This window comes from Kogia breviceps, chromosome 12 (assembly GCF_026419965.1).
Source record: "Kogia breviceps isolate mKogBre1 chromosome 12, mKogBre1 haplotype 1, whole genome shotgun sequence".
NCBI lineage: Eukaryota > Metazoa > Chordata > Mammalia > Artiodactyla > Physeteridae > Kogia > Kogia breviceps.
The window spans coordinates 69,669,491-69,686,222 of NC_081321.1; the positions used below are offsets into that span (position 1 = coordinate 69,669,491).

Here is a 16,732-nt window from a genome sequence, read left to right on the forward strand (position 1 = left end):
TTAAAAATTGTCAAACATTTCTAATTAAATATGAAGTAACAGGAAGCAAAAATGAGTTAGACACACGTCGCCTAAAAGAGTTCACTTTTTGGTGGGAAAAAATATAGCACAGTGAGAGATGTTATAGGGTTGCAATTAAATAACATGGGCTTTAGATTTAGACAAAGCTGGGTTTGATCCAGGTACTAGCATTTACTAACTATGATTCTTTGGGCAAGTTACCTGTTTTCCTCAAACTTGTTCTTTTATCTGTAAAGCAGGTCTGACAGTAGCAATTACTTCTTAGATTTGTTTTTTTTTTTCTTTTTTTTTTTAAGATTTAATTGAGATGAAATATATATAGCACTTATCACTGTGCCTAGAACAAAGTAAACATGTAATAAATTTTGCCTTCTGTTATTGTTCTTGTTCTCATCATTATCAGAATCATCTCCATCATCATCATTTATTACCACTACTACTGCTGCTGCTACTACTACTACTATTCCCACTCTTACTAGTATATGATGGTAAGTGGCAATATGTTAGCCTGGAAAGATATATGATCAGATCTATGCTTTGCAAAGAAATAACAGTAGAGATGGGTTGTTAAAAGGCAGAGAGAAGATGAACCAAAATTAATTCTTGCTATGGTCCAAACAAAAGAAGTAGAGAGCTTTAAAACAATGGCAATAATAATGGGAAAAAATGTAATATGAAAGCAAAATAGCGAATAACAATTACTTTCCTAATGCATCCTTTTAAAAAATTATCTGATTGACTTCCTGGGGTATCTAGAATTCACTTACTGTCTTTCTCAAGCACAGCCTTATAAAATTTTCCATTTGCCCTGGCAGGCATGCCCTTTAGGCTTTTATATTACTCTGAGTTCCGTGTTGAGATATATCATAACTACCTAATGTTCATATCTTTAAGAAACACTCCACACTAGACTATTTTAAAATCTTTTATGCAACTTTTCCCTAGAGCACCTATAGTAGAGAAAAACGAATGATATAACACAAATAAAATAAACAAATTCTTTATTCTACCACTTTTCCCAATTTCCATGATTGGAACTGATCAGAAAACTAAAAAAATTAAGGTCAGCTGAATACCAGCAACAAGAAAGGACTTTTAAGTATTGACAAAAAAGCTCAAAACAGATCTTGATCAAATAGGGAAAGATTATAAACGACTTTAGATTTCATTATAAAACACTTATATCTTTATTAGTGTCCTTTCCTTGATTTAAATACATTTTTTAAAGCACCACCTTTTACCAATCTTTAATTAACTGCCGAGAGTAAAGTGCTACTTGCAATTTGCCCACACAGGTTTATAGTGGGTGGGGGAGAGAGTTCCCAGGAATGGTGATGAGGTGATTAGCAGAAGCAGGAGGAGCTCTAACATACTAACTTTTCCAGAAGACTGAATGCCTTTGATCATAGCCAAGCACACCACAACCCAGGCAGCCAGCAAGCAGACGGTCATCTTCCAGTTTAAGCCCCCACTTTCAGAAATGGAGCTGGAAATATTCAGTGCTTCTCTGTACCAATAATAGGTAGTGGCAGAACTTTTTTCGCATTCTGGCTCTACGACTGTAGAAAGAAAGGTAACACAATCATTTCAGACTATAAAGAATAATGAGGCCATTTTCCCCCCAGTAAGCCTGTAAATCAAGTCTTAACTTTTCCTAGAAAAGTACTACTGTTCTACAGAAGCATTTAAATCCACAATGAAACCTCAACTGTGCAAAAATGTGAAAAAGTCAACAGATGTGAATCCTCTTTGACATTTCTTATTAAACATTTCTAAAATAGGAATATGTGAGATTTTTATCAAGGTGATTAAAATGTCTCAGGTTTATAGTCCCTTCTGCCCCCAGAATTATCTGATTGACTTCCTGGGGGCAGAGCTGTCAAAAATGCTAGCTTCTAGCCATGTGTGACTTTTGAAATGGAGCTGGTTTAGAGTGACTGGTGCTGTAAATATAAAGTACAAAGGGGCTTTTAGAGACTTAGTATGATAAAAACAATGTAAATTATTACATAACTAATTTTTATATTAATTATATGTTGGAAGGTTAATATTTTGGATATATTGGATTACATAAAATATTTCACCTGTCCCTTTTTACTTTTTGTAAATAAGGCTACTAGGACATCTTAGACTACATATGTGAGTTGCATTCTATATTTACTGGACAGCGCTAGGGAGTTGTTCTTTATCTTCTAGGATATAAAAAATAAATGATAAGAAAACCATAGAAAAACAACCCAAGACATAAAAACAATTCCTTCAATCTAAATTCTTTTTGTCCTCTTTTTTATTTTAATGAAAATGTAAGGCATCAATAAAGATGTACAGAATCAAATATTGTCAAAATTTACAGTTGAAGGCTTATAATTGTTTACCCTAACATCATGGGGCACAATAAAATTACTTGGAAAGAGCTAGATAAATTAAATGATGCCAAACATCTATCTTTCTGAGTATGTCAAGGAAAGTTTGTTATAATAACAATTTTGAAAGATTTTTCCACATTATTAAAAAAAAAAAAATCTTGAAAGCTCCTGCCTTTACCAACTGTATGATCTTTAGATACAAAAACACTATACGGTACATGTCTTACAAGTGTGTGAAGCGTTTTTCACCAAAGGACACTGATCCCAAGGTAGAGGTTGCTGAAAAGACTGAGAAAAATAAAACAAACTCCAGCCAATGATGACATTGTAGTAGAGAGCCACAAAAAAGCATACCTGCAAAATAAAATAGTGTGATTACATTAAACCTCTCATGCCCCTTTCTTTGAAACAATGAGATGAAATGCATAAAACCCATTTAATACTTTAAAAAAAACCTCCTCATTTTATTTTTATTTGAAACACATTATATTTTCTAAAATGATGACTCTCATAGACCTTAAGAACATGCATTAACAAGATTGAACTACATTTAAATTTACAGCTTGTTTTATGTATTAGTGCAAGCTCCAGTAGTGTTTTTTTAAAACATGATTAAAGAGTTGAGTAGAAATACACACTCAAAGGTTTCATTTAAATTCAAACTATATAATTACAAACCCTGTAAAAATTATAAGGCATATACCATACCAGGAAACTTACTACACAACTTGCAAATCCAATCCCTCCCAGTTTAGGGCTTATGTAATTCCACACACCAATGCTTCCTCGCCGAATTCTTTGACCCACAGAAAGTTCCAGGAAAAAAAGGGGAATACCTATTACCAGAAGCAGTATTAAATACGGCAAAAGATAGGCACCTACAGAAGCAAGAACAAATAAAATAGATTATATTTTCAAGAGTCACAGGAGAGAATACACTAATTCTGATTATCTCATGAAAGATGATATTTAAACTTCCATATAGTATAACTACAAAGGACTTTAAAGAAAATGCAATTTCATTACTTTAAGCTTTCTGGTATTTGAAACTTGAATTTGACTGCTACAAAGAGTTTCTGATAAAAAATAATTATGAAGGGCTTCACTGGTGGCGCAGTGGTTGAGAATCCGCCTGCTGATGCAGGGGACAAGGGTTCGTGCCCCGGTCCGGGAAGATCCCACGTGCCGCGGAGTGGCTGGGCCCGTGAGCCATGGCCGCTGAGCCTGCGCGTCCGGAGCCTGTGCTCCGCAACGGGAGGGGCCACAACAGTGAGAGGCCCACATACCACAAAAAAAAAAATAATAATTATGAAAAAAGTAAGTATATCAATGAATAGTTTTAGTTTCATTTTATTGAAACGGTAAACCAGCTTTATTTTTTGTAAAAATAATTGCTTCCCTAAAATTAATTATTTTCTCAAATAGGTTTCACAAACTCCTGGAAATCTTATTCATATGACATTAATGAAGTCATTTATTAAATTTTATTCAAATTCATCTAAATCATGCATTTCAAATCTGATAAATCAAAATGAATGAGATGTTATGGTATTAAAACTGACTCTTCCTAACTAACAACAGGGAAAAAGAAATGGCTGCTTAGACTGAAAGAGAAAAAAAAAAAAGAAAAAGAACTTCTTCCACAGATAAAATGTCATTTTTTCATATATATATATATATATATATATATATATATATATATATATATGTCATATAAAAAGTTGACTTCAGGAAACAAGTAATTTTTTGCTTTCCAAAATTCTGTTAAGGGGTAGGGAGGACTGACTAAACTGAGATATTTAATAGCTATTGTAAAATATATATACTACTTTCCTCGTAGTAAAGTTTTCATACTTAAAAAATATATATATTATTTTACAGCTAAATTTCAATTTAAGACATGATTAGTGACTTTAAAATGTACTGAACAGTTTGACAATGTTAATATTAGACTGTTAATTGATAAAGTCAAATGTGAAACCTGTATTCATTTCTACATGAGAATACATATGCAAATCATTCATTAAATGGCTTCTAAAATGGACTTGCTACATTCAAATTTCCTGTCTGGAGTTTTGTCCAACCAGATACTGCCAAGTGGGTCATGTAATCGATGGTACTAATTCCCTTTTCAAAGTGGAGGCCATTTATTATATTTTCTCATTTTAAAAAAGTGTTTAATGGTATTGAATAGATTTTGGAAACTATTCAAATTGTTATGGTACCTATTCTGCTGAAGAAGTAAATATTAATTTTTTTTTCAAATCATTTATCTCAGTATCTATATATCTCTGAAATAATTACTATATACAAGAATTTCCCAGGACTTCCCTGGTGGTCCAGTGTCTAAGACTCCACGCTCCCAGTACAGGGGGCCTGGGTTCAATCCCTGGCCAGGGAACTAGATCCCACATGCCACAACTAAGAGATCGAATGCCACAACTAAAGATCCCGCGTGCCGCAACTAAGACCCAGTGCAGACAAATAAATAAATAAATGTTTTTTAAAAAAAGAAATTGAATTTAAAAAAAAATTCCCTTAACATGGTGGTTGGTAGAAAATCTCTACTCTCTTACAGCTGATTTTTAGTCTTTGAGACATGAGTTGATCTACAAAGTGGTATGCAATGTAAAGCATAGATGCATGAGATTATAAAACAGAATTATCAAAATTCAAATTCTAAAACGATTAATAACATTCAGGCACTAATGACCTGAACATGTTTCCTGAAGGACCGAAAGTGCATTTTTTTTTTTTTTTCCTCCTGTATGTGGGCCTCTCACTGTTGTGGCCTCTCCCGTTGCGGAGCACAGGCTCTGGATGCGCAGGCTCAGCGGCCATGGCTCACGGGCCCAGCCGCTCTGCAGCATGTGGGATCTTCCCGGACCGGGGCATGAACCCGTGTCCCCTGCATCGGCAGGCGGGCTCTCAACCACTGCGCTACCAGGGAAGCCCCGAAAGCGAATTTTAACACGTCTCAAATCCTGGGGTGTGAATTGGTTTATGTGTGTGTGAATGACTAGGAACAAAAAGAGAGAATGAATTAAGACTGGACTCATTGGGAGCGTTTCCTCAGTTATGTGTACATGACATACTATTAGATACCTGGCCTTTTCTTCTAACTCAAATTTCTCTAACACGAGCCTCCATAACACAAATAGTCATAGCTAAACTACAACTGAGAATTTACTATTTGCCAGGCACATTTCTATCCATGTTACATGTAGTTACTCATTTATTCCTCACAAGAATCCAATGGGGCAAGTACCATTATTTTCCTCATTGTACAGGTGTGGGAATTCAGCCAGAAGAAATAAGTTAGCCTGTGAATGGTCACCTGGATAATGTGGGAAAGAGCCAGGCTTTATAATCAAACTGACTTCAAAATTTGAGCTGGTGGCTTCTACATTATAACACTTATTAAGCTTAACCATTGTGCTTTCAGTAATATCTTCAGACAAATCAACTTATATTGGTCTATTACTTTTAATTCTATTATTCATAAAGTGCCTCAAATGATGAATAAGATTTAGGTAATCTGAGACTGTTTGACTAAACAGTCAAATACCTAGACAGCTCAATGCCATACTGCACGCCAAGTACTGCCTTTTTTTTTTTTTTTTTTGCGGTACGAGGGCCTCTCACGGTTGTGGCCTCTCCCGTTGCGGAGCACAGGCTCCGGACGCGCAGGCTCAGCGGCCATGGCTCACGGGCCCAGCCGCTCCGCTGCATGTGGGATCTTCCCGGACCGGGGCACGAACCTGTGTCCCCTGCATCGGCAGGCGGACTCTCAACCACTGCGCCACCAGGGAAGGGAAGCCCTGAGTACTGCCTTTTGAACTCCAACAGCCATCTTGAAACGATAAAGCCCATTGGTGTTTTATAATGTCATTCTAGCATTTGTAATTAGAAGAGAGGAAACAATACCAGGAAGGGCATTTTGACTCTTTACATATGACAGAAAGTAAAGAGGAGGAGCCATTTTTGCTAACAACTGATTACTAACTATGAAATCCTTTAGAGCTCTCCACCAAGACAAATACTGTATTAAATGGAAAGCAACCTGAGTTTTCAGCCAAGACAGTGGTCTTCCTTAATAGTACTGCCAGTCAGGCTCATAAGGTGAAAGGTCTGAAAATCAGAATTCATCTTCTGCCAGTCTTGCAAATGGGAAGATTTGTGAGAAACAGAAAGCAGGGCAGTACATAGCTCCTTGTAGCTGATTTAATAAATAATTCATCTGTGATGTTAAAGACTAGCTAGAGGAGCTTGCCGTTTCAGTGGAGTGATGGGTAGTGCATCACCAACTTCATGTACTGATTCTTAACTCTCTGGCAGATGTGTCAGACAGGCTACATTTCCCCAAACCTGTTGTTTTGTCCCTGGTTGAATTAACTAAGGAAGACCTTAAACATATTTTGTTACCATGACACCTTAGCTTTTTATCTATTAGTGACTGAAAAGGAACCATTTCACATATGAATGGTTTTATTATTTCATTTGATATGTAAGTTGTAACTACATCAAAAATAAAATAAAACCATGTTTTTATCCAGTCAGCAAAACTATCACAAACTGGAATCAAAGACCAAAATAGTCAGTCTTTCCTTTACGTGCTGAAATGCTGCTTACAGAATATGTAGTGTTTAATCACACTTGTTTGAACAGCTTCCATATATGTATATGGTAAAGATAGTAATGGTAAAGAAAGTGAAGCTTAATATTAAAGTTATTTTAATAACCCAAATGTTAGTTAACTTAATGTTCAGTTTGATTTTGGTGTACTATTGAGCTTATATCCTACATGAACAATGTATTCTTTTGTATATGGTTTTATTTTCTTGATTTTAAGACAATTTTCACGAAATAACACTTGGTAATTACATGCACAAATACAAAAAGCTAAATATCATGTTGATCTAGATAATATGTTTAAAATTAGGAATGCTAATTATCATCTTAAGGTTGCTTATATCTAAGGATGAAGACTATCTGGCATTATATTAATTATGTGGTTAAATTCCTTCTACGAGGATATACAAAGTTCTGGTCAGCATTTGCAGACTATAATCGTTCTAAATTATATGCAATTTTTGCTTTTTTGAAGAGGGAAACAACTTAAAATTCAGAGTTAATAAATTGTGGACAGAAAATTCTCTCTTGTCTTGTTCACCGATATCATCTCATATCAAAAACTTGAGGACTTTTCTCCAAAGTGAATAACTGATAGGCACTTTTCTAACACTGGTTAGAAAAGTCAGTAATTTAGAGTTGTTAATAGCATCCACAGAAAGAATTTGAGAATTTATGACCTTAAGCCATCCTTGAGTGTTCATAGCAAGCCATCTGCTCCTATGGAAACCTAATCTGAAAACAGAACTGAAATTACTTCCAGCAAAAGTGTCTCCCTAGTTTTACAGTGGAATTCATAGTTTCTAAAATAGTGAGACTACAGCAACAACAGGGGCTATTTGACGTAATCAACTGCAATTTGCTCAGCAATGTATCACTCAAAAAAAAAAAAAAGCAGAAAACAGAAACTTACCACCCCCATTCTTCTGACAGAGGTATGGGAATCTCCACACGTTCCCTAATCCTACAGAAAATCCAACCTGGGCCAGGATGTATTGTAGTTTACTGTTCCAAGCTGGTCTTTCATCTTCGACTTCAGATCCTTCAACATCTGTGTCTTTCTCTTCTTGGACGTCAACAATTAGTTCACTTTTCTTAAAGGCATCATCAGCTGAGTCTTCATTGGAAAGAAGGTCTTTGACAGACTCAATAACCTCATCGTCTAACTCTCTTTTTACTACCTTGCTATTCTTAGGCATTGGAAAGTGTGGGCAGTGGTGTTTTTTTAAATTCCCTTTTGGTAAGTTTGTCAATTCTTTTTAAAAATATGTTAGTTGATAGGAATAAAAGATGGAGGAGGATATCAAAGAAATCTTTGATTCAAGGTGATAAAGTCTTATGGATCCTGGATCTCTATGTCCAATATTCTGTGGGTACCTGTTAAATTTTAAGTTGAAAAACAATAATATTTAATAAGGAAAAATATTTAAAATACCAAAGACCCTTTCTTATTAATTTTTATGATGCAAACTCTTTCTACAGAGTGTAAAACATATGACTGTCCTTGACCTTTCAGAGCTTAATATTTCCAGAAGTATAAGAATTGTAAAGTACACAAGGGCTTCACACACATTTTCTTTTAGCTAACTTCTTCCTTCTTGCAAAAATCTACTTTGATCTCAGATATACCCCACTGCATAATGTTTACTCGGTTCATTCGTAAGTAAGTAGAATTTTGAGACCCTTTTGCTTAATTCTTCCTTTTTCCCCTCTCTGACTAAAGTACATCCCTTATTTTATTGTTTATAGAATTATATTCGCAATTGCATGCCATCCCTGTAAATTTGTCTTATACAGAATTTCTTCTGTTGGCATATTCGTCTATTTATTCATTTGATATTAAGGGAAAAGACATTAAGGGCTATATTGGGGGAGGGGAAATTTCTTCTCTTTCCCCTCTTATTTCTTTTGGTTTGTAATTAAAATGACATAAGACAGATTAACAGGAGAAAAAAAGTTTATTATTTTCATACAGGAAATCCACATAAATATGAAGAATTCCAAAGACAGCAAGGAAGGGTGAGATATATATATATTATTCTGGACTAAGAAGGAGGTAGTCCAGATCTGAGGCTTTAAGGGGAAGTAAATAATTCAAAGGAAGATAAAAAGAGTTAATGTTTGGTAAACAAATTTTGCTGGGTCATCCAAAGACTATAGGATGCAGAGAGAACTTTGATCAAATGGGCTTGGCTAGGGTTCCTTCCTGCCTACCACACCTAATACTTGACTATAGTTACCAGTGGTGATAGCTCCTTCCTGGGACAGGCCTCCTATCTTAAATTCTTTTAGGCAGTAAGGGGGGATGGGATTTCAAAGGTTCTTCCTGAGTCTTTTGGGCTTTCATTTTTTCACCTCAAAGTAATCTGCATGCTGGAGTGGCACATCTGTGGCAACCTACCCTGAATCCCATCAGACACAACCATTAATGAAACATACAATATCTGCTTTTAACGAGCTTATATCTACTATAGAGAAAGGTGCATCCCAAATAACTGCACTACGCTGCACAATGTAAATGACCCAACATCCTTACAATAGGAGAGACCAGGAACATTGGACAAAAGTGAACTTAGAGTTGAGCAGAAATGGAGTGGGCCACACCAAACATAAGGAAAAACATAAACAGATTCAGGAAGTGGTAAAAATTTGTGATATTTGCGTGTACATTCTCTCAAACAACTCAAGAACAACACTGCCTGTCATCTTGGCATTTTCCCCTTTCTCCATTTCTGTTTGCATTATATCTCATCTCCTTTCTCTATTCCGATATAGACCAAGTAAGTGCACAAGGCATATCTACGGACCAATGAGACTATTCTTTTTTTTAAATTTAAGTAGAGCTGATTTACAATATTGTTTTAGTTTTAGGTATACAGTACAGGGGTTTGCTTTGTTTTGTTTTTGCAGATTATATTCCATTATAGGTTATTATAAGATATTGGGTGTAATTCCCTGTGCTATACAGTAGATCCCGATTGCTTATCTATTTTATATATAGTAGTTTGTATCTGTTAATCCCATATGCCTAATTTGTCCCTCCCCCACTCCCCTCCGATAACCATGTTTGTTTTCTATGTTTGTGAGTTTGTTTCTCTTCTGTATTCATTTGTATTATTTTTCAGATTCCACATATAAGTCATATCATTTGGTATTTGTCTTTCTTTGTCTGGCTTACTTCACTAAGCATAATATTCTCTAGGTCCATCCATGTTGCTACAAATGGCAATATTTCATTCCTTTTCATAGCTGAGTAATATAGTGTGTGTGTGTGTGTGTGTGTGTGTGTGTGTGTGTGTGTGTGTGTGTACCACATCTTCTTAAGCCAATTGTCTGTTGATGGGCACTTGGGTTTCTTCCATGTCTTGGCTATTGTAAATAGTACTGCTTTGAACATTGGGTTCATGTATCTCGTCAAAGTAGAGTTTTCCATTTTTCTAGATATATACCCAGGAGTAGAATTACTAGATCATATGTTAACTCTATTTTTAGTTTTTTTAAGGAACGTCAATACTCTTTTCTACAGTGGCTGCACTAATTTACATTCCCACCAAGTACAAGGGTTCCCTTTTTTTCCACATCCTCTCCAGCATTTATTATTTGTAGACTTTTTGATAATAGCCATTCTGTCCAGTATGAAGTTGTCTATTTAAAAAAGTGACTCAACATATGAGAGCTTCTCCTCAAAATTGGATCAGGAAGCTTTAAAAATGATATCCCAAGAATTCTACCATTCATTGCTAGAAAAAAAAAATGGAATTCTTTGATGGAACTGCTGTTAGATTTACATTAAAAGTCAGAGAAACAGTCTGTCATACTTTATCTTATAATCTTAATGAAAAAGACAGGGTGCTGAGTAACACAATGAAAAGAAAAATTCTTTAACTTAACCATATAACTATTCATCATTTTTAGGTTTGTATGTGTTTCATTGTTTCAAAAATTAAAATATATACTCTAAGAAAATATACTCGTTAAGGTCTGGTGAAGATTAACAGGAAGACTGTGAAGGAAATTCTGAAAGAGAAGCATTCCCAAAATATTCTGAATAATAGACACATCTCTAGAGTAACTGAAAAACTTCTCATGGTGACTATTTTAAAGAGGCCAACAAGGGTTGTATACAGAAATAGTTTCATGAGGCTAGGGATTATGTATGTTTAATTTGTACTATTTCCCCCTAGAGCTCAGTAATTATTAGTTGAATAGATGAATAAATATAACCACTGAAAAACTGAAATAAGCTAATTTTCCAAATAGTTTTTGCTGGAAGAAAACAACCTGACATATAAGAAATTGTGATTTGTGAGACATGAATTATCTAAAGGTCTACATTTTTTGGATTATCTAATGATAAACCATTTGCATAATAACTTTACTGATACATGGATAAGAGCATTTGTTTTAATCTGACAAGCTTGGAGTTATGCCATAGCTCTTTTACTTAGTTGTGTAACTTCTCATAGTTATATGACTCTTAACTTAGTTTTCTCAATAAACATTGGTCTGTTACTCCTTTTGCTTTTTTCCATGCAAATAGAAAGGTAAGGAATGTATTGAAGTTTAAAGATATTATTACAGTAAAATCACCCACCATTTCATGAAGAAAAAATTTAAAAGACAGTGTTATTCACGAGCCTCTCTCAAATTAATTATCTCAAAATTGTTATATTTCTTCTATAGATTTCTATTCTTTGCAGGAAAAAAATTAAAAATAACATCTTTGGCCACTGTTGCATATTTTTTACATATCCAATGAATAATCATACATAGGATATCTGTTGGCATAGTTTAGTTTCAAAATTCCTGTCAGACTGCCCAAAGTTCACATTCTTATGAAAAAAACAATCAATGTCTAATGGAAACAAACTTTAAATGCAACTTTCTATTTTAAATGCCAAAAATATACTTAACTACATATACAGATTTATAATGCAATAATCTTAGGCAACCTTCATAAAATTTAAAACTTAAATTTGACAACCACTGTTCCAGACATTAAACCTGAATTAAAGATGCAGAGTGCCCAGATCACTCCATCTACACTTCATTTGCATGGCACTAAATTTTATCACATGGTGTGACAAGATAGAAATCTCCCCATTCAAAAAGGAGATTATTTACTAAGTAACTATGAGATTATGAGTAATTATGAGATTAATTGCTAAGAATGAAAAAGTTTTACATAGAAACAGGGAGATGGAGGGGTAGTAGTTGAGAGGGAAACAAAAGCAAAAGATAAATGTAGAATATATATCAGGAAACAGAACAGAATAAAACACAAAATACTAAAAGATAAAATAGCAGACTTTTGCTAAGGCTTGTATTATCTAATAATAATAATAATAATGTAGAAGGGTCAACACTGAGAAATTACTGGTATAGAGATTCCTAGGGATTTCAAGCAGAAGTAGAAAGGAGAAATAAGCCCAAGATATTCAATCACCTCTATAAAAACTAAGAGAAAAAAATACTTGATCTTCAAATTTTATACTCAAGTACTTTGTATTCCAATTATAAACGTCACAGGCAAATATTGTCATCCATGAGATCTGATGAGCCCTAATGGGGAGAAAGAGGGACAGGCTACATGATCATGAAATTTAGCCAATCAAGACAGAGACCCATGTTAAACGACGGAAGTGAACATTAATTTAAACAAGGAAATAAGGTTCAAAATCTATAAGAATTATGTCGAGGAGAAAAATATAAATTAAAATCCAAAAATAACCTAACAAAATCAGGAATTTAAACGGGAGAAAGAAAGAAAGAAAGGTATGAGAACGTTCTCATCTTTCATAGCAGAAAGCAATTTAGGATACTGTCTAAATATGAAACTCATAGTCCAAAAAAGGATAATGACCCCACCTCTTCGTGTTTTTGTATAATCCTTTTTATTTACTTTTAATGAGATCTTGTAGGAATTAATATTTATTGCTGTGAAAAGACATGTGTTGGTGCCAAACATTTATTTATTTATTTGGCTGCATTGGGTCTTCATTACTGGGCGCGGGCTTTCTCTAGTTGTGGCGAGCAGGGGCTACTCTTTGTTGCAGTGCACTGGCTTCTCATTGCAGTGGCTTCTCTTGTTGTGGAGCATGGATTCTAGGTGCGTGGGCTTCAGTAGCTGTGGCACATGGGCTCAGTAGTTGTGGTTTGCAGGCTCTAGAGCGCAAGCTCAGTAGTTGTGGCCCATGGGCTTAGTTGCTCCGCGGCATGTGGGATCTTCCCGGACTAGAGCTCGAACCCGTGTCCCCTGCATTGGCAGGTGGATTCTTAACCACTGCGCCACCAGGGAAGGCCATGGTGCCAAACATTTATATCTAGGTTCTAGAGACAGACTGAGTTCAAATCCAAACTCTATCACTTATGGTTTTATGACCTTGGCTAAATTACTTAGTTATCTAGTAATAAAGTGCTTCGATAAACGCAAACACATTGAGAGTATTCAATATATGTTTTCTTTTATTACTTATGATTATCGCCCTCTTATGTTTGTATTATATTACAACTTCATTCAATTAAGGATAATGTGAGTCTAGAGCCAATGCTACATATTTCAGGTGTCTTAACACCACTTTTTTATAAAACCAGTTTTCTATCTCTGCATAATAAATTACCTCAAAATTTAATAGCTTAACAAACAAAAACTGTATTTGCTCATGATTTTGTGGATTAGCAATTTGAGCTAGGCTTAGATGGTCAGTTGTTTTGCTTCTCTTGACTTGGGTCACTTCTGCTCTGCAGTTACCTGTCAACTCGAGTGGAGGAGGATGGTCTAAGAGGGTCTCAAATCACATTCTGGCAGGGACAGCCTATCAGCCAGAGCACTTTGGTGTTTCTACACGTGTTCTCTCCAAAATGCTACCTCCAGCTTGTTCACATTATAAGCTTAGAGTTCCAACTCTAGCCAAAAGGGTTAAGCCGAACACACAAGTACTAGTAAAGCCTGTTTGTGTCACATTTGCTGATGTCTCACTGACCAAACCAAATCACACAGCTAAGTCCAGATGACTGAAGATTAAATAAACTGCATGTTTTGATGGAAGGAACAACAAAGTCAATTTGCTAAAGGTATGAGTAGAGGGAAGAGAGAAATACTGCCACCATTTTTGAGAATAATCTGCATTTGTCCAGTTAGATTTCCTCTCCCTAGATTTTGAACCTTGAGGAGAAGAACAAAGAGATCAAAAAGTTGGCATCTCATTTAATTCCAAAGGCATTATGCCCAGGCTGTAACTACTACCATAGTCATGGATCCTCGTTCCTAGTTTTCAGAACTGTTTTCATTCTTGCCCTTTTCCATCTTATTGCCAAGCACCCCATTGTCTCTTTGAGTCCTTGAGACCCTGCCAATATTTCTTTTTTTTTTTCCCTCATAGCCAGCATCAGTTTCTGCAGCTTGCAAAGAACCTTATTATACACCTATTATAAATACACCTATGATAAATGTAAACAATACACCTATTATAAATATAAAACAATTGGTGTCTTCCCATTTATCTATTCTATATAGGGACTTACATACATTAAAAATGTTGAAAGTGTTACATTATTTAAATTTGGACTTACCTTTATATTTTTCTCATTCTCCCATTTTTGTATTGCTTTAATATCTTCATGGGTAACTTTTCAGAAAAAAAATATCTATTTTAAACACTTAAAGCTAGATTCAAAACATTTTAAAATCAACATAATAAAATTTTAACCTGTGGTTCTCAATCCTAACCATTTTTAATGTGCTGTTCCTTTCTTAAGATTGTTTCATTGCCTCTCCACATAAATTTTGAAATCAGCTTGTCAATTTCTCCCCCCAAAAAACAGCCTGCTGGAATTTTGAATGGGATTACATTGATTCTATAGACCCATTTGTGGAGCACTCATATCTTAAAACATTGAGGTTTCCAATCTATGAATTTGGTATATCTTTCCATTTATTTGTATCTGCTTTAATTTCTCTCCAGAAAAAAAAGTAATTTTTTAAATACAAGCTTTATATCCTGCAACAACGCTAAATCAAGTTGTTATTTTGTAAAGATTCCTTAGGATTTTTATATAGACAATATGTCATTGGTAAATAAAGATAGTTTAGCTTTCTCTAATTGTTTGCCTTTAATTTCTTTTTCTTGAGTTATTTTCTGGCTAGGACATCCACCAAAAGTTTGGACAGAAGTGTTACGAGCAGACTTCTTTATCTATGCCCCAATGTTAGTGGGGAAGTACTCAATATTTTACTGTTAGGTACAATGTTAGTTATGGATTTTTTCATCGGGTCCTTTTATCTGTTTAGAAGTTTCTTTTATTCCTAGTTCAGTGATTTTTTTTTTTTTTGAATCATGAATACCTGTTGAATTTTGTCACATAATTTTCTGCTTTTATTAAGATAATCACATAACTTCTTAATCTGTTAATATAGAGTATTATATTGATTGGTTTTGTATCTTTTATTATGGGATAAACCCCACTTACTCTAGATGTATTACCCTTTTAATATATCACTGAATTTATTTTGCTAATATTTTGGTAAGGATTTTTTTCAACTATATTCATGGGAACATGGATCTGTACAATTTTTTTTCTTATATTTTACTTCTCTGGTTTTGGTGGACTCCTTAATAGAGTTCTGAAATGGCCTCTCTTTTATTTTCTGAGAGACTATATGTAGGATTGGTTTTACTTCTTCTTAAAATGTTTGGCAGCATTCACCAATAAAGCCATCTGGGCCTGGAGTTTTCTTTTATGGAATATTTTCAAATAAAAATTCAATTTATTTTACTGATATACAGCTACTTAGGTTTTCTTTTTCTTGCTGTGTTAGTTTTGGTAAGTTGTGCTTTTCAAGGAATTTATATCATCTAAATTGTCAAATTTATTGGCACAAAGTGATTCATAATAGTCCCTAGTGTTTTTTAACACCTGCAGGATTTTTAGTCTTATCTCATTTTTTATCCCTGCAATTGGTAATAGGTTTTTGCTCTGCTTTTGTCTTAATTATTCTTGCTAAAAATTTCACTATAGAGTTAACTCAAAATAGAAATAATTCACTATAGAATTAAGAGTTCTTACTCCATCTTTCTAGACTTTTAAACTACTATTGTTACAGCATCTTTTGAAATTATGTTATATTAGACATTAATAAATGTTTCCAGTGAAAATATGCAAAACCCTAAAATAGCAGGCAGGCACTTGCATCTTAGATATGACTCAAACAGACATGCCTGTGCTGGCTAATTACTGGCATTTTCCACAATCTTAATATTCTATAATAAAGAACTAGAACAACAGTAAATTATCTCCCTGACTTGGACAAATTCAAATTTTACTGAATAAAGTTTTCTTTAAATATGAACCAATTCTGAACATTGAATCTGAAATTCATTGTGAATTCAAATGAAATATATTTTTTCATATTCTAATGTATAAGGTAAAAAGTAAAGACTATTTGAACAAAAATAAAATGTTGAACCATATTGAAATACCCAAGAAAAAAAAAAGGCACATGTTAAGAAGTTTGTAGTTATGAAATAATCGCCATAGAAAAAGACAAAATTTGGTAACATAATGAAATAATGATTTTAACAAATAAAACAAAAAATTTTCAACCATATAGAATTCCTCCTAAGCATTTATTTTGCAAATTATATCTCTTTATATAAAATGTCTGCATTAAGCAAAAAGATAACAAAAAAAATCACAGAATCAATCAAAAGGAG

General features: G+C 34.2%; 1 protein-coding gene across 6 annotated transcripts in view; it reads right to left on the reverse strand.

Moving 5' to 3' along the window:
* The window catches only part of SLC6A15 (solute carrier family 6 member 15), a 47,545-nt gene that overhangs the window by 20,337 nt on the left and 10,476 nt on the right, over positions 1–16,732 (reverse strand). For 5 of the 6 annotated variants that reach the window (XM_067009836.1, XM_067009833.1, XM_059080805.2 and 2 more), the window contains 4 exons: positions 7,933–8,396; positions 3,108–3,265; positions 2,615–2,741; positions 1,399–1,580 (listed from right to left, as the gene is read on the reverse strand). In XM_067009836.1, coding sequence (XP_066865937.1) covers positions 1,399–1,580; positions 2,615–2,741; positions 3,108–3,265; positions 7,933–8,218 — 753 coding nt within the window. In that variant the 5' untranslated portion in view covers positions 8,219–8,396. Of the gene's footprint in view, positions 1–1,398; positions 1,581–2,614; positions 2,742–3,107; positions 3,266–7,932; positions 8,397–14,591; positions 14,649–16,732 lie in introns of those variants that run through there. The other variant, XM_067009837.1, reaches the window with a different exon arrangement.